This window comes from Mastigoproctus giganteus, chromosome 7 (assembly GCF_048544385.1).
Source record: "Mastigoproctus giganteus isolate SK-2022 chromosome 7, ASM4854438v1, whole genome shotgun sequence".
Lineage (NCBI taxonomy): Eukaryota > Metazoa > Arthropoda > Arachnida > Uropygi > Thelyphonidae > Mastigoproctus > Mastigoproctus giganteus.
In genome coordinates this window covers 142,239,519-142,260,646 of record NC_143581.1, presented here as the reverse complement: position 1 = coordinate 142,260,646, position 21,128 = coordinate 142,239,519, and the positions used below count along the sequence as shown (strand labels likewise).

The window sequence follows — 21,128 nt, the reverse complement described above, 5'->3', positions numbered from 1 at the left end:
TCTGATAATTATGGCAGTGTAATTTTCAACTTATATAGCTAGGTGAGCTAAATGAAGAGTGAACAGAAGCTTGTGATCTATGGTGATTTTAAGGTGAATTTTAGTACAGCAGGCCCCCGTTATAACGCGGTTCACTTTACGCTGATTCGCTATAACGCTGTTCTTATATTATAACCCGTATCTGACTATAACGCTGTCACAGATCACTATAACGCTCTTTTACAGATTGAATTTTTGACATATTTAACGAAATCGTTTCATTTGATGGAGTCGATAGCTTGAAAATGAATAGCAAAACAGCATTAAAACGTATCCCACGCCGACTTGAGAAATTTTCCCACGCTCAGTGAAATTTTCTCGCACGCTAATTTAGTTTCAGTACAGTGACTTGTTACGTAGTTCCGAGATCAACATTTTAAAAAATGATCAAGTAATATTTGCGTTATATGCATTTATCCGAAGTCTAGTCATCACTCAGTAGAGTATTAGACATCGTGCGTAACGGAAAGTTTACTTGAACATTGTATCGTAATTAATTCAACCAACGCAGTTACATTTTCGAAGAGCTAATAATGACGGATAGGAATGAAAATGCAACAACGTCTGGGCACAGTACGAAGACTATAAATGTAAGAAAAAGACTGAATTTGAAAATTAAATTAGACGTTTTGAAGCGAATCGATTCCGGTCAACGACAAACGGATGTGTGCCATAATTTAGGACTTGCAACTTTAACTGTAAGAACAATTATAAAAAAATAAAGAATTAATTTTTGCAGCGGGAAAGATAGCTGTTCCACTGCAAGCAACTAGGACTAGGCCGGCTATTAGGATTGAAATGGAAAGACTTTAATTTTATTGAATATAATATTCCAATGCAGAATTCAGTTAAGTTAAATATTAAAAAACAGAGACAGAGAGTGAAAGAGATTAGCCAATATGATGATCTGCAGAAAACTCGCCTAAAAAAAAAAAAAAATGTGGAACCATTTAAAACTAGTAAGGGCTGGTTGAATAGATTTAAAATCCAGGGAGAAGCCGCAAGTGCAGATCAAGAAGCCGAAACTTTCAAAAAAGAACTAGTTGAAATTGTTGAAGAGGGGGTATTATGTGTTATACTTCTCAACAAGTTTTTAACATAGCTGAAGCAGGACTTTTGTGGAAACGAATGCCTAAAAGAAGTTTCATATTGAAAGAAGAAAAAAACATGCCAGGTTTCAAAGCGGTGAAGGATCGGTTGACTTTATTGTTGGTTGTAACGCTGCGGGGGATTTAAAATTAATACCCCTTTTAGTTTATTTGGAAGAGCGCCAAAGTTCAACTCAAAATCCACACATTTGTCATGATTAAATTCATCAATTAAATTAAATTCATTATTTTAATTGGAATTTTAAATTTACTTTCGATACGCAAGTAGTTACCACATAATTATACGTATGCAATGCAGAATATTTTATATGTGCAAATATTTGAATATTAAATATTTTGACCGACATTTGTGCATCTTTTCATTACTGTTTATTATTTATTAGGAAATATCCTATGGCACCGACCGCAGCTCATAAATACATATGTTACCTTATGGGAAAGCGGCGCTCGCTTAGCGCGGATTCACTTAGCGCTCTGTTTTTCCGGAACGAATGATCAGCGTTAAGCGGGGGTCACCTGTACTAAGACTCAACACGCCATATAAATTGGATGCTGGGTAATGATCAGGTCACTTTTCAGATGTTTAGTGTGGTACACCAAAAGGAAAATTCTTTTAAAACTTCATTAGAAGTCATTACTGACTGCACCTGAATTTCGTTACAATGCAATGTGACACATACATTACCTAGCTTTTTTTTATTATTATTATTTTTTTTATTATTATTATAATTATTACAAAAATCAGGAATAAACTGCAGAAAATAATCCTGGGAATTCATAATAAAATTCATGAGTTTCATAATCATGCCAAAGTTAATCGAGCAATTAAGTTACATAATAAATCACCATTTCCACAACCACCACAAAACACTTCAAAATCATAATAATACTCATATTTGTAAATTGTAATTAAACTAATTTATTGGCAGATAAAATGAAATTAACTTTTAACAGAAAAATTATGCAAACATACCTTCTTTATTAATTAAATCAATTTCATATTTATCACCATCCGTCACTCTCACAATTTTTGCATAAAGTACAGTTGTTGAAAGTAACTGGGCAAATGTCTGTAAATTTTCTGGACTCCACATTTTAGATTTATTTGGGGGTGAAATATTTGCAAGCTTACAAGGAGTAGCCTATAAATATAAAGAAAAATTATAATCACAACAGAATAAATTTTAATGTGTTTAAATTTATGAACATTACTGTATAGTGTCTGAAACATATTTATTAAAAAGCACACCTATGTTCATTACCAGAGCATTTTAAACTATAACAAGGAATTTTCTGTGATTTATTCTGTGGAACTTCTTCACACTTGGGAACACCATTTAACACTACTTACTTTTTTTTTTTTTTAATGAAAACCCCAAAAATGAAAGGTATCAAAACCTATTGTACTTAGTGCCATGCATGGTTGTAGAAGATGGGGAGGGAGGAAAGGGATGCCGGAAACTTTACTCTGGAGACTAAACATGGGTTTCGCCACTTTAAGCCATTCCAATAAGCAAAATAGCATAACTTCATTGGTTGATGAGAGTCATCTACCAGTATACTAGTATTAGTACTGATACTATTATTAGTATTAATAATTAATATCATTAATACTAACAATAATAGTATCAACACTAATTAATACTATTAATAATAGTATTAATCAGTATTAGTACTAGTACGTATTATATTATTAGTGTTATTTTATATTAGTATTAGTACTACTCCATTTCCTTTAACCCATGCATGGTACTGTGGCAGTACTATGCATGGGTTAAAGGAAATGGAGGGGGTGAAACTTTGCTCTGGAGACAATATATAATAGGAATGTTATTAGTATTATGTTAATAATGTGTTTTTTTTTTTTTTTTTTTTTTTTTTTTTTTTTATGTAAACCCCAAACACGAGAGATATTAGAACCAATAGTACTTAGTACCGTGTTGGGTTGGAGGTTGAGAAGATGAAAGAAGATATTTGTTGACAATGGACTTGAACTTCTGCAGACTGTAATTTTCAGGAAATACGTATGAAGGAAGGTTGTTCCAGAAAATGGCAGTTGAATGAATAAACGAGGAGAATGAAAAGTTGGTTCTGTGAGTTTGGAGATGGACAGTAAATGGATGTTGGCTGGTGGCGGCACATGTTTGGACTGTTTTGAAAGAGAGAGAGTGGGAATTATAGAAGCCAATTCAGAAGAACAGTGCCCATGGAAGTATCTGTAGAAGAGGCATGCATCAGAAACAGTACATCTATGAGACAGCAAGTGCAGAGACTTTGTTAAAAATGAATCATTACTTAACCTAAATGCCCTTTTCTGAATGGAATCGAGAAGCCTGAGAGAGGTTTTGGGGGCACCACCCCAGATGTGGGAACAATATTCCATGGCAGGGTGGATTTGCGATTTATACAGAGTGAACAGCTGTTTGGAAGAAAAGTAATGCCGAGAGCGAAAGAGAAAACCAAGTTTTTTAGATGCAGAGGAAGCAATATTTGTAATGTGCTTGTGCCAAGAGAGATTAGAAGTCAGGGTAATCCCCAAAAGAGATATATAATTTTGTCTAGAAATCGGAGTGTCATTAAACATAAGCATAGGAGCAGAAGAATCCTTTTTGCAAGATATAAGACAAGACTGAGTTTTAGAAGGGTTGAAATCAACTAAGTTGTCTTTGCCCCACTGGAGAATTACCTGAAGATCGGCAATTTAAGGAATTGGTAGCAGATTTTCGAGAAGTTGAAGCTGATTGAGCAGGACAAGGTTTCTCAAAATGGAAAGTGGAATGCAATGTGCTATCATCGGCAAAACTACGGATAGGATTTCCAGTCAATGGAAGAAGGTCATTAATACACAAGAGGAAAAGAGTGGGGGAAAGAACTGAATCTTGGGGGAAACCGGCATTAGTGGAGAAGTTAGAAGACAGAGAGCCATCTACCATCAACCTAAGTGAGCGATCAGAGAGAAAACTGGATAACTAATTACTAAAAACAGTAGCAAACCATAAGATGGAAGCTTGTTTAGAAGACCTTTATGCCAAACACGATCGAAAGCCTTTGAGATGTCAAGAGCAACTACTTGTGTTTCACCGAACCTTTCCATTGAATTAGTCCATAAATGGGTAACATAATTCAGAATATCACCAGAGGATTGACACTGACGGAATCCATACTGGCGATCGTTGATCAGACAGAAGGTTTCTAGGTAGTTTAACAGTTGGCAGTTAATTGATTTCTCCATTACTTTAGAAAGAGTAGAATAATTCCAATGGGACGATAATTGGATGGGAGGGATTTGTCACCCTTTTTAGGAACTGGCTGGATATGAGCAAATTTCCAAGCAGAAGGAAAAACACCTTTGGAATAAGAAAGTGAAAAAAGGCGGCAAAGAATAGGAGTAAGTTCAGAAGCACAGGTTTTCAGACCAAGTGGAGAAATACCACTGGGACCTGGAGCTTTCTTAGCATCAAGATTCGTCAAAATCTTTCTGACATCCTTTTGACAGAAGACCACAGGGAGCATTGAATGGAGCATGTAGGGAGGTGTTTTACCAAGATCATTAATACATGAGTTGGAAGAAAAATGGGATGCTAGCAGGTCAGCTTTATCCTTGGTTGAAGTGATAACAGAACCATCTGGTTTGAACAGAGGTGGGAGCAGAGATGGGCAAAAGTTGCGGCCAATAGCTTTGGCAAGGGACCAGAATGTTCGGCTACCATTAGGGCAAGAAGCAAGTTTTCTACTCTTAGCCTGTTCAAACTCTAGTTTTGATTGATTAATAACTGCTTTACAATTGTTGCGAGCTTTGGTGTATGCAGAAAATGAAATTGGAGAATTAGAAACGAGCCAATTACAATATGCAACATTCTTCTCTTGAACAGCCTTAGTACATTTATTGGAAAACCAAAGTTTAGATAAAGGATGAGATTTTAAAGTGGAGTGTGGGATAAAGGATTCCATTCCTGCAAGAATAATTTCACTAACACGATCTGAGCAAACGTTGACATCAGAAGTTTTGAAACAGTAATCCAACCAAGGAAAAGAAGAAAAGAAGTCTCGCAGGTCATCCCATTTTGCATTCTTGTAATGCCAAACAACACAAGGTTCGGAATAGCCATGAGATAAAGATTCCATTGGAGAAGAGACAATCACCAAGTTGTGATCTGAAGTGGCTGTATGATTAGGATTGTCCGGTATTCTGGTAGGTAAATGAACAATCTGTGCAAGGTAATTAGTAATTGCAAAAGCCTCAGCATCACGACCAGCTTGGTTGGTGTGACTAGAAAACGGAAGCCAGCTGGAGTTGTGAACATTAAAATCACCAAGGAAAATTACCTCACTCTTAGGAAAGTTGGACTGGAGAAAGTCAAGTTGCAAAGAGAGGAAGTCAAAGAGCTCCAAGTGATTAGTGGAGTTGGGAGAACGGTAGAGACAACATATGAATTTGACAAATGAGGTAGAGAGATTTTAAGCCAGAAAAGATCAAAAAGAAGAGATTCCAAATTGCCAAGTCTCTGACAGCGAATATCAGAATGGACATATGCACAAGTACCACTTTTGAGGCGAAAGGAATCATACAGCGAATAATTTGGGCATCTGAGATGAGCAGTAGTTGAATCAACTGATAACTGAGATTCTGTCAGAAAAAGTACATGGGGTTTGGAAGACTGCAAGTGGAAATGGACATCGTTGAGATTTGAATTGAGACCACATATATTTGTGAAATGAATTAGGAAGTGCTTTGGCGGTTTAGATCTTTTCGCAGATAAGCTTGCTCTACTAGTTTGACAATTTATTGTGTATTCAATAGTAAGAAAAAGTGGATGGGACATGCCGTATGAAGTAATGAAATTTTTAGATATGGCGTACACATGGTAAGAATATACCCAGATCCTTGACATAATGTGGCCTCGACAATGCTCCCCACATACATACTACTTGGACTCCCTCCAGTCACTATCTGGCAGAGTAGAGGTAGCAAGATTATACACTAGCTGATCCGGAAGTCTCCTAGAGAGGTACCAACAGGTTCGGTCCAGTGTACTAACTAGCGGCCCGCCTGCGAACACCGTTTTAGAGCTGTACTCTCAAAATGTAAGGAATATTGGATCTCGCCACGATGTTCATCATAACCTCAAAAGGCATCAATCATACTGCATGATGGAAGAGAGGGAAGGGTTGACCGGAACTTAGCTCTAGAGACTAAACATTGGTTCCACCACTTCTATGTAAAGCCCACCAAAATAAAGTGTTCCGTGGCCTATTTGATTATTAGTCTATGCCAGTATATTAATAACTGGAAAAAAAAAGGTAAAAATTATAATGATACAAAAGTGGTGTCTGCTACAAATATGCAAAATTTATTTATTTTATTATTATTTTTTTTTATTATTAATTATGATTTTTCATGGAACACAGAGAAACCTTGGTATAAGACATGGTCAGGCCACATCTTGAATACAGTACAGGTTTGGAAGCTTCATTTTAGGCAGAATATAAATCTTTTAGAAAAATCCACATTCTGCCTAAGGTGCAGAGTAGATTAACAGAATTGTTGAGGGGGAGCAAAAAGGTGCTCTTACCAGGAAAGGCTTCAGTTCTGCAAATTGCAGTATCTGGAGACCAGGGTATGTGTGGTGTATGGGTGTTTAATGGCGCATAAGCTGCTGTGGCTATGCGCACCTTTGGAGACTAGGCACCAATGAAGACATTTAAGGTCTTAAATGGATTGAGTAAGCTCAATGCCGATGGAATCCTTCCTCTTGCTCAAACTACACATGAGGGGGAACACAAATTCAATTTGAAGATGACATAAATAATTACAACATGACAGAAGTAATTACAGACCTATTAGTTTAACTTCGGTTCTGAGGAAAATATTGGAATTACTGGTTAGAGAAGCAATGCAGGATCATCTAGACAAGAGTGAAGCTATAGTTCAGACACACATAGGTTTTTTAAGGGGAAATCTTGTGTCACCAATTTAATTGGATACTATGATGTAATCACAAAGGAACTGGATGCAAAAAATAATTTTGATATCATATACTTGGATTCCAGGAAAGCTTTTTATACTGTTGCACATGTAAGACTACTGTACAAATTGGAACAGTATGGCATTAAGGGCAAGTTTCTGTTATGGATAAAGGGATGGTTGAGTCAGAGAAGACAGAGAGTGGTAATCAATGGACACTGCTCTTCGTGGACTAATGTTGTTAGTGGAGTCCTCCAAGGTTTAGTTGGGCCCATTATTGTTTTCTATATTTATCAATAATATTGATAAAGGTATATCAGGCTTAATGTCCAAGTTTTCAGACAATACGAAGGTCGTCAGGGTTGTAAATGACAGTATGCTACTGCAACAGGATCTAAGAAAGTTAGGCAGATGGGCTGAGAGGCAGCAACTGAAGTTTAACACTGACAAATGCAGAATGTGCTCCAAGTGAATGTGTTAATAAGCTTCGAGGAAGTATACAATTACAATCACAAAGGAATGCAAATGAGTACAAATATACTTACTGAATGACAAACATAATTCATCATCCTAAGTATTGTATACTTTTCATTTTATAGCCAAAATAACACCACGTGCAATAAACTTTTTACAATAAAAAAATAATACTGTTTCAACTTTTTAAGTATGTGTAAATAACCAATGAGACTGATAAATACCTGAGGAGAATAGGTGAGAAGTTTTCCTGGAAGATAGCTCATATCAGAAATTTTTACAGTTTCAGAATTGCCATAGTCGATGTAGTTCACAAGGCAAGTACCATCCTCGTTAACCTGTAAAATACATTTCAAGTGAATTTCCATCCAAACACTAATCAGTAATTGAAGTAGCAGTCCAGTATTCTGTAAAGTGTCATATCCAACAAAGTGCAAATTGAATAGTTAAGTGAGAAACTGTGATAAAGTACATTGTTTTCCTTTGTACTTGGCATTAGCAGAGGTACATGGAGAAGGAAAAAAAAAAAAAAAAAAAAAATTTGTTTTTGACAGATCTCTGTTAAACATCTATTTCTGAAGCAAATTCTCATCTCTTAAAATTATATTTTTATGTCAAGAAATGAAAGCCTTCTACTAGCTATGAAAAAAAATATGACTTGTTAAAATTAGGAAGTAAAACTGTTTTTGTTTACTTGGTTGGCTGCATGCTTGTTTTGAGGGTTAATAGCATGTTGCCGAATTTGGATGCAATGTGCCAATTTGCATAATCTTGATCATGTTTCCATGAAAACATCTTGCACATCAGCTACTCAGACTTTAAAATATAAACAAACCAGTTCCGACAGTGCTACAGTCAGTCACATGGTCTTGTCACATTATCTGTTCAAGAGTATGTACAGAAGCAAATTTATGCATTGTACAGAATGGGGGGGGGGGGTGAACTCACTCTACAGAACTCTAAAGTGACACGTGATGAACTTTTTTATCATAAAGGACACTGACATTGGTAATAATCTAGCTTGTGGTGTTTGTCTGAATAAACACACTGAAGGATTACAATGCCCAGTCATCTATAACTGATGGCATTAAATCAAAAGATAAAATATTAAAATTTACATAAAGTAGGAAAATAATTTTTTTATAGCAAAAATTAAATGCCACAGCAACCATAGTATATAATATTCAAAATGTACTAAGTATTCCAATGTAGTAAATTACATAACCAACAAAGGAATAAATATACACTAAAGTTTAACTGCCTCACAACAGTACTTTGCTTAGTTCAGGTGAATATATATTTTTATATGGATGCACATATTATATTTCTTGATATCACTATTTAGACTGCCACATTTTCTTCACCAGTACCCATCAGGTGCCACAAATGAAGGTTTAGCAGATTTCTATGTGTAAAGATAATTTTTCTGCGTGCGTGCGTGTGCATGCGCACACACACACACACTAAACAATATCTTTTACTCCTACTCACCTCAATGATTTATAGTTAATTATGTTGCTGTTTCATATTTCACAACAATAGATGACACAAGCATATGATGAAAGAAGGATTGTGGCTGCAGTAAGGGTTCATAATGAGCACATCAACTAAATCGCTAAAAATACTCAAGTAGATTCCCAACACCATGCAAACACAAACTAATCAACAAAAAGTTACTTCTGAGATAAGAAAAGGAACCTATTATCCCTGGCTCAATTAAAATATACGTGACTAATTGGCTGATCACCAACCAGGGAAATGTGTGAATAACTTACAGATCTGTCTTACATTCACAGGGAAAAAACTAATCCACAGTTAAGCAGCAGCAATTAAGACAATATGCTAAACATTATCAAAATAAACGAAAATGAACTTAAAGCTGAAATATACTACAGGGGTTCTAAAGGACAAAGTTCCTGAAAAATGGTAATGCAATCACAATAAGTTTAAGAAAATTTGTAAATAATGTTCTTCAAAGATGAATAATGAATAACTATGCAGCATTCAACACTCAAAGAGTGATTTAGAATTTCAAGAATAATACTGGCTAACAAAAAAAAAAAAAAAAAATAGTTTTCATACCACTGAAGTTGCAGATTCTAAAGAATTCTGATCAACAGATACCAAAAATATCAAAATTATGTCTCTATCAAAGGAAATTAGTATTAGGTCTCTATCATCTCCACTGAAAGATATACTGAAATTTTAATAATTTAATGAATGACCAATTTCAAATATCACACAATAATACATAAGCTGTCTTAAAAATGAATCTTATTCATTTCAAAATACCGCAACCAAACCCATAATATACAGTATAACATTGATTACCAGAACTAATTGGGACCAGGGTTGGTTAGGTTAATCGAATAGTTTGGATAATCAAACATACATGTGAATTTTTTTGTATAAACCCAGTTTATACAAAACAATGTGTAATTAGGCCTACAATTAAATTATTGTATGCACAGTTATTACTACTATATTTTGAAATATGAAGTATTATAAAAAATAATTGATTTAGGAAATTGTTTGTAAATAATAACCAAAAGGTCTTGAAGGAACAATGCATTTATATTTATTTGAACTTACCTAATTGTTTTTCATGGTTGTAACTATAAATCACACTTTTTTTTACATAAAAAGAAATAAAAATAAAAAAATCAAATAATTGCACACAAATAAGAGTATAATTAATCTTGGGAAGGTTTATATTTTAAAATATGTAATCTTGAATTTTTCTTTGAACCATGTGAGATTGTTTTTTTTTTTTTGCGGCGAGGTCTTATAGTATCTAATAGCAGTGTCTCCGTAGGACTGCATTCAGACTGTTGCTCACACTATGACACTGCAGAGCTGGATATCATCACTTTTCTTTCTCTTTCTCTTTTTCTCTCTCTCTCTCTCTCTCTCTCTCTCTCTCTCTTCTCTCTCTCTCTCTCTCCAATCCGGGAAATTTTTTTGGCTGGTGCAGCATAAGCCTCAGACTTTCTTGCACCATATGGCTAACAATAATAATAATAATAGTGCAGCGAAGGGCCTCTGCATGAGTGTACCCACTCCCTGCTTCCTCTTTGTCATCAAAATCATCTTGGTTAAAGTCAGCATCTTCATCCAGAACTAATGCAACAATTTCTTCAGTTAAAATGATAACCAGGATCATCAGCATTGTTGTTTTAAAACTATGCCTCTGCATCATGTTGCCCACACTCAGAAAATCTAGGAATCCCTTGAAATAAAGTTACAAACACACCAATGTCTTCAATTCAAATCTTGTATATGTGTGACCGTCTCTTCGGCAGCACACCAAAGTTTATGCCATGCCTTTTTCAGATTTACCTCTGACAAAGTGTTCCAGGCATCTGCTAAAATGCAGCAAGCGAAGCGAGATTTGTTTTTATAAATCCTTTTTAGTTTTTCTTCAACACCTTGATCCCTTGCTTGCAGGGATCAAGGTGTAACATTTGGTGTAACAAGGTGTAACATTTGGCAGTAAACACCTGACAATGAAGTTCTTGTCAATTTAATTCAGTTTTTCAAGGGAAGGGTGAATGGTGCATTATTGATAATAAGCAAAAAACTTTACCAGCTTTATGCTCATTTTCAAGATGTCTCTTCACACTTGGAATAAAATCTTGACTAAACCAATCCAAAAAAATGTTGGAATTCATCCAAGTATTTTTCTGTGCTTTATGTCGTACTGGTAGGCAAGTTTTATACCTTTAAAGCATTTTGGATTCTTGCATTTTCCAATCACCAACAATGGCAAAACATGCTGTCCACTTGCAATTGCACACGCCATAACTGTAACATGCAGTTTGTTAGCTTTGAAACCAGAAGCAGCCATTTTGTGTTGTGATGCAAGTCATTTAAGAGGGAGTGACTTTCAATTAAGACCAGTTTTATTTGCATTGTAAACGTCATCCTTCGAAAACTTTCTTCCTCCGCCACTTTCAGAAAAGACTTTAAAAGATTTTTAAACTAATTTAGCTAATCTAAGAAATTTAGCTTATGGTCAAAAACAACTATTAAAAAATTAATGCTGATTTGGACAGGTAATGACTATCCATCTAATATTAATTCTGGGTTGGGATGAAGTCTAACAGGCTGAAGGAAATGAATACATGTTTCTCGTGAAGAAGATCTGAAGCCATCAATTTGCATCCATGTACTTACTTTGCTGATGACCCCTTGAGTCTTATTGTAAAAATCCTTTGGGCATTGCACTTTTAAAAAGTACAGTCGATTTCGGTTATTTGGGACACATCGGGACTAGTGCATTTTGGCCCGATTAAGCACCTGCCCCAATTATCCAAAGTTTCACGTAAATAGTTAAAAATACAAGGGATCCCCGCTTTACAATTGGGTCAATGTACAATCAAATGACGTTGCAATGGACTCACCACAGTAAAGTACCGTTCACTATATGATGTGTAGAAGCACCGGTCATTGTGATCGCATTTGTGAATTGAATTTTAATTCTATTAAACAGCGATTCTAATTAGTGAAAATAGGAGGAATATTATCCACAGGGTATATAAGTAAAGATATATTAAGCAAAAATTTACACTTTATTACCTTACCAATTAAAAAATTAAATGACATGAAAATTGGAAGAATATACGTGATAATCAGAATAATTAATACATACTAACTAGTTGATATTTCTGTTCACTGACATTTGTGGGTGGGGGTTAAAATTTAAAACAGTAAAAAGATAAGCAATCAATAACAAAGAACAAGGCGCACATAAATTGCAAGTAACATGATATGCGCAAGTGAGAACGGAGTAACAAGTTACGAAGCTTTAAAAATAGAAATGAAGAGAAGATTATGAAAATTAATTTTTTTTATATGATTGAAGATGCCATGTAAGAGTAAACACATTTCACCATAATAACCCACAGAATTCCAGCTGTCGGTATTATTGCAAATTCAATAAGATCAAGTTTACTATCCATTTATGATAGATTGCATTAACAGAAAAGCCCAATAAACAGGTGACTGCTAATTGTTTTTATTGTTTTATGGTTGTGACCTCCAGAAATTTGACCAAACCACGTAGTACGGTCAGAGACAATCGTAGGGTAATCTCCAGTGCTGCGGTCTCCTGTCGGGATTAAACGACATGTTGTCTCAATTAAGCGAAGTAAACCCTGGTTATTGGTTATTTTCTCGATTGGGTTCTGTTTTTTAACATTTGTCCCAAATAAACAGCTGCCCCGATTTACCGGTGGCCCAAATAAACGGAATCCACTGTACTTGAAATGTGTACGGCTATAAGTTTTGTATGAAAATGAGCAGGTGTCCACACAGTCTTTAGCGATGGAATTCACAAAGGATCCTGTACCTCCAAATAGTAGTAGTAGTGGCAAATGATACAAGAAAGCAAGCATATATAGCACCAGCAAAAACAAACTATAAAAAAAAATAACAGTTCACCCCCTCCCTATGCACCAAGAATTTGTGTAGTTCTCCCTTGAATTTATTAAACCCAGCCACTTCCACAACAACACATGGAAGCTTGTTTCAATAATAAACCACCTGCTGGCTGAAGGCAAACCTTCTGCACATCTATCCTGAAACCACTGCTTCCTCAATTTGAATTTATGCCGCTTCATGTGTGTAGTCCCAGCAAGTGGAAGAATACCACTAACATTCAGCTTACTCAATTCAGTTAAGGCTTTAAAACATTTCAATCAGATCTCCCTGCAGCTGCCTGGTCTCAAGATGCTGCAATTTGCAGAACTGAAACCTTTCTAAGTAACAGCACCCTTTTGTTCCCTTCACCAATCTGGTTGTCCTTCTCTCCACTCATTTCAACAGATCTACATCCTTCCTGCAATGAAGCCTCCAGACCTGTATACAGTACTCAAGATGCAGCCTAACCATGGCCTTATACAAAGGGATAATCACCTCCTTATCCCAGCTAGCAAAGTTTCTGTATGACATTGACAAAACCTGCCTGGCAGCATATCCACACTGCTCAGAGAATTTCATGTCTGGCTGCACAATTATCCCCCCCCAGGTCTTTTTCATTCTCCAAACCCAGTATAGCACCACACAGTTGATAATTACTCTGGGGTTACCGTTACCCACGTGCAGTACCTTGCATTTGTCAATGTTACACTTCAGCTGCCATTACCTAGCAAATCAACCCAATTTTCCTAAATCCTGTTGCAGTAGCTAACCCTAATGACTGTCGTAACCATTGTATCATCTAAAACAGTGGTGTCCAACCTACAGCCTGCGGGCCATATCCAGCCTGCTAATAATTTTATATACAGCGCATGCAGAAAGTGAGTCACAATACTGCATATAAAGGGCAGACAAGCATCAAGCTCGACTGTATCAGTGTACTGCGCAGTCATATATATATGCTATATACGGTTATGTACATATCAATCTTTTTATATTGCGAAATTCTTCTATTTTGATTTAACTTGTTCATTTTAAAAAATTATCCTTAAAAAACCAAAATAGTAAAGTTAATTTGGAGTGTATTGTTTTTAATCAAAGGTTTACTGAAGAGTATTATTTCTTCATTGAGTAAGACAAAAATGCAGAGTATTTGGTGTAAGGAGACTGTCTCAGTTTTTAAAGAATATACAGTAATTTAAAACAACTCTGATTCCAAGCATAACTGTTATGATCAATATAAAGGAGTGTTGCAAAAAGACAAGTGTTCAAAGTTACAAAACAAATTAAATAATAAAACAGATTGAAAATGTATCAGTCAAGAAATTTATCTGCTGTAGGTGCCAGTTATCAAGTGCACATCTGATCGCTTTTGAAAGTAAACCATTCAGCAATGGGGAATTTATTAAACGTTATTTATTTTAAAAGTTGTGGAAGAAATTTGTCTGGAGAAATTAAAAATGATACAAGACATGTGTTTGTCTCAACACACAATTACACGAAGAGTAGAAGATATTGCAAAGAATTTGTTTAAACAACTTTTGAAAAACAAAACGAATGAAATGTTTTAGTGTGCCACTGGATGACAGTACTGATGTAAATGATACAGCCCAACTCCTTGACTTCATATGTGAAATTAATGAAAATTTTGTAGCAGTTGAAGATTTAGCTGAAAGTGTCTGCAATTCTGCCCAGACACGATAGGTGGGAGTAATGATGAGAGCCTTGTTGATCAATTCGGCCCTGGAGAGATTGTGCAAGGCTCAAGACGTAGCACTTTTTCTTAGCTTGGTTTGTGCTTGTTAACAGGAGAGACTGCTTCAACAGGGATGGGATACACTTAAATAGAAAGGGTGCAAGAATATTTACTGATGCTATCGGGGCAAAGTTAGATGGGTCAGAAACTTGCTAGCTTGTGGGGGGGGGATACATGGACTAATAGTAGTCGCTGGCAGAGGTAAAAGTGATTCTTGCACTGTTTCTATTGGAATGAACAGCACCCTGGAAAACAAGTTGCAAGAGAATTCAGCAACTGCTGAGTCATTGTGGCATAAGTAAACACATGGGCTGTGCTAGGGTAGCTAAGAATAGGAACAGGTGCATGTATATTGCGTGTACACCAATGCTGAGAGTTTGGTAAATAAAATTGAGGAATTTGAGGTGTTGGTCAAAACATCAAAGATAGATATTGTTGGGATATCAGAGACGTGGTGTTACAGATATAAGGAATGCAGCAACGGAATTTGGGAAGTACAATGTGTATAGAAAGGACAGACAGGATAGGAAGAGAGGAAGGGTTATGCAACAGGATCTGGAAAGGTTGAACAGATGGGCTGAGAGGTGGCAAATGAAGTTTAACATTGACAAATGTAAAGTACTACATATGGGAAACAGTAACCCCAGAGCAACGTATCAACTCTGCGGTACTACACTGACAGTGGTGGAGAATGAAAAGGACCTGGGGGTAATTGTGCAGGCAGATATGAAGTTCTCTGAGCAGTGCAGACGAGCTGCAAGAGTAACTCATGGTGTCTTGTCAATGATGTACAGGAATTTTTCTAGCAGGGATAAGGAGGTGATTATTCCCTTGTATAAGGCAATGGTTAGGCCACAGCTTGAGTACTGTATACAGGTCTGGAGGCCTCATTTCAAGAAGGATGTAGAGCTGCTGGAACGGGTACAGAGAAGGGCAACAAGATTAGTGAATGGAACAAAGGGTTGCTCTTACGAAGAAAGACTTAAGTTTTGCAAATTACAGAGTCTGGAGACTAGGCACCGGCGAGGTGATCTGATAGAGGTGTATAAGGCTTTGAATGGTTTGAGCATGCCCAATGCCAATGGGATTCTTCCTCTTGCTCAGAATAATCACCTCAGAGGGCATAAATTCAAATTGAGGAAGGACGGATGTCGGATAGATGTGCGGAAATTTGCCTTTGGCCAGCGGGTGGTTGGTTGGTTGGTGGAACCGACTTCCATCACTTGTTGTTGAAGTTGATAGCCTAAACAAATTTAAGGCTCAACTGGACAGGTATTTCGAACGAACGGAGGGGTGAAATGGGAGTGGTGTGTTTTTTTTTTTTTTTTGGCTGATGCTGAATAAGCTTGCTTTCTTGCATCATATGCCTCTGCTAATGCTAATGCTATTAGTTAAGAAACACAAAATCCAAGGAAGTACAGCCAGTCAACATTCCTGGACATTGCAGTGTCGAGTCAGTTTGGTGTGACATAAGCACTGGGAAATCAAAATTGAGAGTAGGAGTGTGTTATAGGCCTAATGACTCTGATGAGTATAATAAACAAGTGTACAGGGAAATAGAGTGGGCGAGTAAATCAGGGCTTCTCCGTAGGCAGGTTAGGAGGAGCAGCAGTGCATAGCACACGCTTCTTGATTAGACCGGGGTTCGAGCCGGTGTCCACCAATTACGGAGGATGCGGAAAAGTCAGTGAATGACCACCGCATATCCCCGGAGCAATTGTGGCCTTAGTTGCTAATGCTCCTAAAACCAAATAATGAACAAACAAACAAACAGTAAATCAGAGAGTCTTACAATGGGGGATTTTAATTTCCCAGATATTGACTGGAATTTGTTGGCTGATCACCCACATGCTAGCAAGGCTTTTGTGAATTTATTGGATGATTGCTTTCTACAGCAGCATGTTTGGGAGGCAACTAGAGGAAGTAATACTCTTGATCTGATTATCAGTAGTGATTCTTCATGCATTAAGAATCTGCAGATAAAGGAACCACTAGGTGGCAGTGATCACAGTGTGCTGAAGTGGGATTTACTCAAAGAGGTAACTACCATCAGGGGTAAAGGGAAGGGCTTCTGCTTTTGTAAAGGTGACTACAGAGGTCTGAGACAGTATTTAAAAATTCTATACGCGGAGACCAATTGATGTGTTACCAACAGCAAATTCAAAATGGGAAGCATTCAAAGAACTTATCTTGGAAGCTACTAGGCTTTTCATACCAGCTAAGAAATATTATTCAAGGTTTAGACCTAAACTGATGTCAGATGAACTAATGAGACATGTGACAGAGAAGAAAGATGCATAGCATACATATAAATTAATGGGTGACATGGAAGTCTATGATAGATATAAGCTGGTCTGTAACTAAGTCTCAAAGGAGGTTAGGCAGACAAAGGCAGATTAAAAAAAACAGCAAAGAGTTCTCTACTCTAGAAGGAAGGGGATGAATCAGAATGGTCCACTGGATATCGATGGTTCAACTGTTGATAATCCTGCTCAGGTAGCTAATAAACTAAATGAGTGTTATTACAAAATCATTTAGCTCACTGCCAGTGTTTAATTCACCAGTGGCATTCACCTCCCTGAATAGCTCCTTATGTGTTAATGTAGATTAGCACATAAGGAGCTAGTCAGGGAGGGGAATGCCACAAGCGAATTAAACACTGGCAGTGAGCTAAATGAATTTTGTAATAACTGAGAGCAGAGTGGAGGAGAAATTGTTGAGGATAAACATATGTAAGGGGCCTGGAGTGGATGGGATCTATCCAGTTATATTAAAGGAGGCAGCAAAGTAAGCAAGCAAACTCTTAGACATAATTATGAGAGCTTCCCTGGACTCAGAGGAAGTACCCATGGACTGGAGATGTGCATATGTGACCCCAATTCACAAAGGAGGATCTAAGTATGACACAAGTAATTGCAGACCTGTTATCTTAACTTCTATTCCTGGGAAATGAATGGAGGCACTGGTTAAAGCAGGATCATCTAGACAAGACTTCAGTTATAGGTCAGACAGCATGGTTTTGTTAAGGGGAAGTCTCGTCTGACCAATTTGATTGGATACTATGATGTAACCACAAAGGAAACTGGATGCATGGAATAACTTTGATATCATACGTTTGGGTCTTAGAAAGGCTTTTGATACTGTTGCACATGAAAAACTGCTGCACAAATTGGAGGCAAATTGCTGCTATGGATAAAGGGATGGTTAGGTGGGAGAAGACAGAGTGGTAATCAATGGACACTGCTCTTTGTGGACTGGTGCCTCGGTAGACAGGTGGGAAGGAGCAGCAGTGCATAGCACAGGCTTCTTGATTAGAATGGGGTTCGAGCCCATCACCACCAAATACGGAGGGTGTGGAAAGGTCAGGGAATGACCACCGCATATCCCGGAGCAATATGGCCTTAGTTGCTAATGCTCCTAAAAACCAAATAACTAACTAACTATCTTTGTGGACTAATGTTATTAGTGGAGTCCCTCGGGGTTCAGTGTTGGATCCATTGTTGTTTTCTGCATTTATTCATGATATTGATGATAGTATATCAGTCTTAATGTCCAAGTTTGCAGATGATACGAAGGTTGGCAGGATTGTTAAGGACACTAAGGGCAGTACACTGCTGCAACAGGATCTAGAAAAGTTGAGCAGATGGGTTGAGATGTGGCAACTGAAGTTTAACATTGACAAATGTAAAATACTGCATATGGGAAGCGGTAACCCCAGAGTAACATCTCAAATGTGTGTTACTACACAGAAAGCGTTAGAAAATGAAAAGGACCTGTTGGTAATTGTGCAGGCAGATAAGTTTTCTGAGCAGTGCAGATAGTCTGCAAGAGTAGCTCATGGTGTCTTGTCAATAATATATATAGGGATAAGGAGGTGATTATTCCCTTGTATAAAGCAATGGTCAGGCCACACCTTGAGTACTGTATACAGTCAGTCCTTATATAACACGTGTTTACATTACACGAATTCGATGATACACGATTTATAAATAGGGGAATGATATCTTATATAACACGAATTGAATTTGCTTATGCACGATTCGCCTTTGTCTTTACAAGAAATGGCAGTCGAACGCAGAATCACCCCAACCGAACTTAACACGATAGGAATGAAGAGAAGATTCTGAAAATATATTTATGTTTCTTATATCAGTGAAGGGGAAACACATTTCACCATAATAACGTAAAAACCCACACAATTCCAGCTATCGGTATTATCGCAAATGCAATTAGATCGAGTTTACTACCAGTTTATAACAGATTCCAATCGCAGAAACGCAACTGGAAATTGTTTTTATTGTTTTATGGTAGTAACCCCTAGAAATGTGCTTTAGTAAAATGTGAGGTGTTAATAGTGTATCTCTGCCTTTACAGTGTTGTTTATTCAGTTGCTACACACACGCAGCTTTGTTTGTGTGTATCAAGCGTGCCTCCTCGTTTTGTAATTTTGCTTTATTCCCTAAAAATGAGTAAAATACTTAAAAGGTGTGAAAAGGAAGCATCCTGGTGAAGACACTACAGATTCAGAGAGAAAAAGAAAAAGCAATATCTATAAACAGAGGCGGACTGGATCAAAAATTCTTACCCAGGAAAATTTATAGTGGCCTCATACTATGGTTTATGGCCAAAATCACACCAGCCTCCAGCCAACCGGGGTTTCCCCGGTAAGGCTTATGGCCAGTCCATCTCTGTCGATAGAGAAAAAGTATGAAATTGTGACTCGCTTTGAGCGAAATGAAAGACCATGTGATATTGCACGTGCTACAGACCTAAATGAGGCAACGCCGAGAATTACAAAGAATGCGGAGAAAATAAAAACAACTTTCATAGCAGGAACAACTCAAAGTGTAATTAAAATCCATTAGATTAAGACACAAAGAATTGGAAGAGATAGAATGGCTGTCATCTGTTTGGATAGAAAATCAAACAAAAAACAAGTTTGCTGACGATAGAAGCAAAAGCAGTAGCAATATTTTATTACGTGATAGTCGTAATAAAATACTTACGTATTTTATTACGATTGTTTATTGTGTTTGGTAATGTTTTGGTTACAAATGTGTGTTCAGTCTTGGGTGGTCGGCACCTAACCCTATTTTACCCATAGGGCCTGTTGTTCATATTGCACGATTTTTCATTGCACGAGGGTTTCTAGGAACACAACTATCATGCTATACGAGGACTGACTGTACAGGTCTGGAGGCCTCATTTTAAGAAGGATGTAGAGTTGTTGGAACGAGTACAGAGAAGGGCAACAAGATTAGTGAATGGAATGAAGGGTTGCTCTTATGAAGAAAGGCTTAAATTTTGTAGATTACAGTGTGTGGAGACTATGCACCTGCGAGGTGATCTGATTGAGCTGTACAAAGCTTTGAATGGTTTGAGCATGCTCAATGCTGATTGGATTCTTCCTCTTCCTCAGAATAATCACCTGAGAGGGCATAAATTCAAATTGAGGAAAGACAGTTGTAGGATAGATGCGTGGAAATTTTCTTTTAGCTAGCAGGTGGTTGACTGCTGGAACAAACTTCTATCTGTCATTGTGGAGATTGACAGCTTAAATAAATTCAAGAGGCAGAACTAGACAAACATCTGGAGTGAATGGATGGGCGAAATGTAAAGATGTGTTTTTTTTTTTTGTTTTTTTTTGGGTTATGCTGTGTAAACTTGCCTTCTTGCATCATATGCCTCTACTAATGGTAATGCTAAATCTAGAGAGTTAGCAGCTACATGTACATATATATCTCATATGGAATGGTTCCTACTTCAACTCTGCCAAATCTTTTGGAGAAGGGTCTAAGTGTCATTTGAAGACTCTTTGGCGATTCTCAGGGTACAAAGAGGGGGGCCACTTATTCATTCTTACTTTGGCCACCTTTCACTTAATAAACCACGAATTCAATCGCTCATTCTCAATCTTAACAGGTATGACCAATAGTTATTTATCCATGAAGTTGCTAGTGAAATTGGTATTTTTCATGGGACATGTCAATCAATTTGGGAATGTGACATGTTTAGGTCATTTTCATGAATGAGATGATCACAGAAAATAAATAATTCATGATTTTTCATGAAGATCTTTACATGTAAAGATCTTCCTGAAGGTTCTGCTACTGATCCTCACCTTGTTTCTTCCACCAATGTGACAAATTGTATGATGATTACACAAAGGCCTAGTCTTCTCAATGGAAGCTGCCAAAAACAGGGGCTTTGGAGAAGACTTCAATCCTTTTTGGGTATCTTCTTCTTCAGAAAAGCAAGGCAATGTCAATCAATTATGAAGACCATGCTTATTGTAGGTGTCGACTCACAGGACATTGTTCATTATGTATTTGTCCTGCATGGTGAAAATTAGGACCAAGAATATTAA

The 21,128-nt window shown here is 37.0% G+C and overlaps 1 protein-coding gene across 1 annotated transcript in view; it reads right to left on the bottom strand.

The window, feature by feature from the left end:
• LOC150083237 (tudor domain-containing protein 1-like) overlaps positions 1 to 21,128 on the bottom strand; it is a 657,806-nt gene that overhangs the window by 281,914 nt on the left and 354,764 nt on the right. Inside the window, exons 14-15 of the mRNA XM_090378447.1 lie at positions 7,812 to 7,925; positions 2,122 to 2,290 (exon numbers count right to left, since the gene is read on the bottom strand). Of these exons, the coding sequence (XP_090234573.1) occupies positions 2,122 to 2,290; positions 7,812 to 7,925 (283 nt within the window). The remainder of the gene's footprint in view (positions 1 to 2,121; positions 2,291 to 7,811; positions 7,926 to 21,128) is intronic.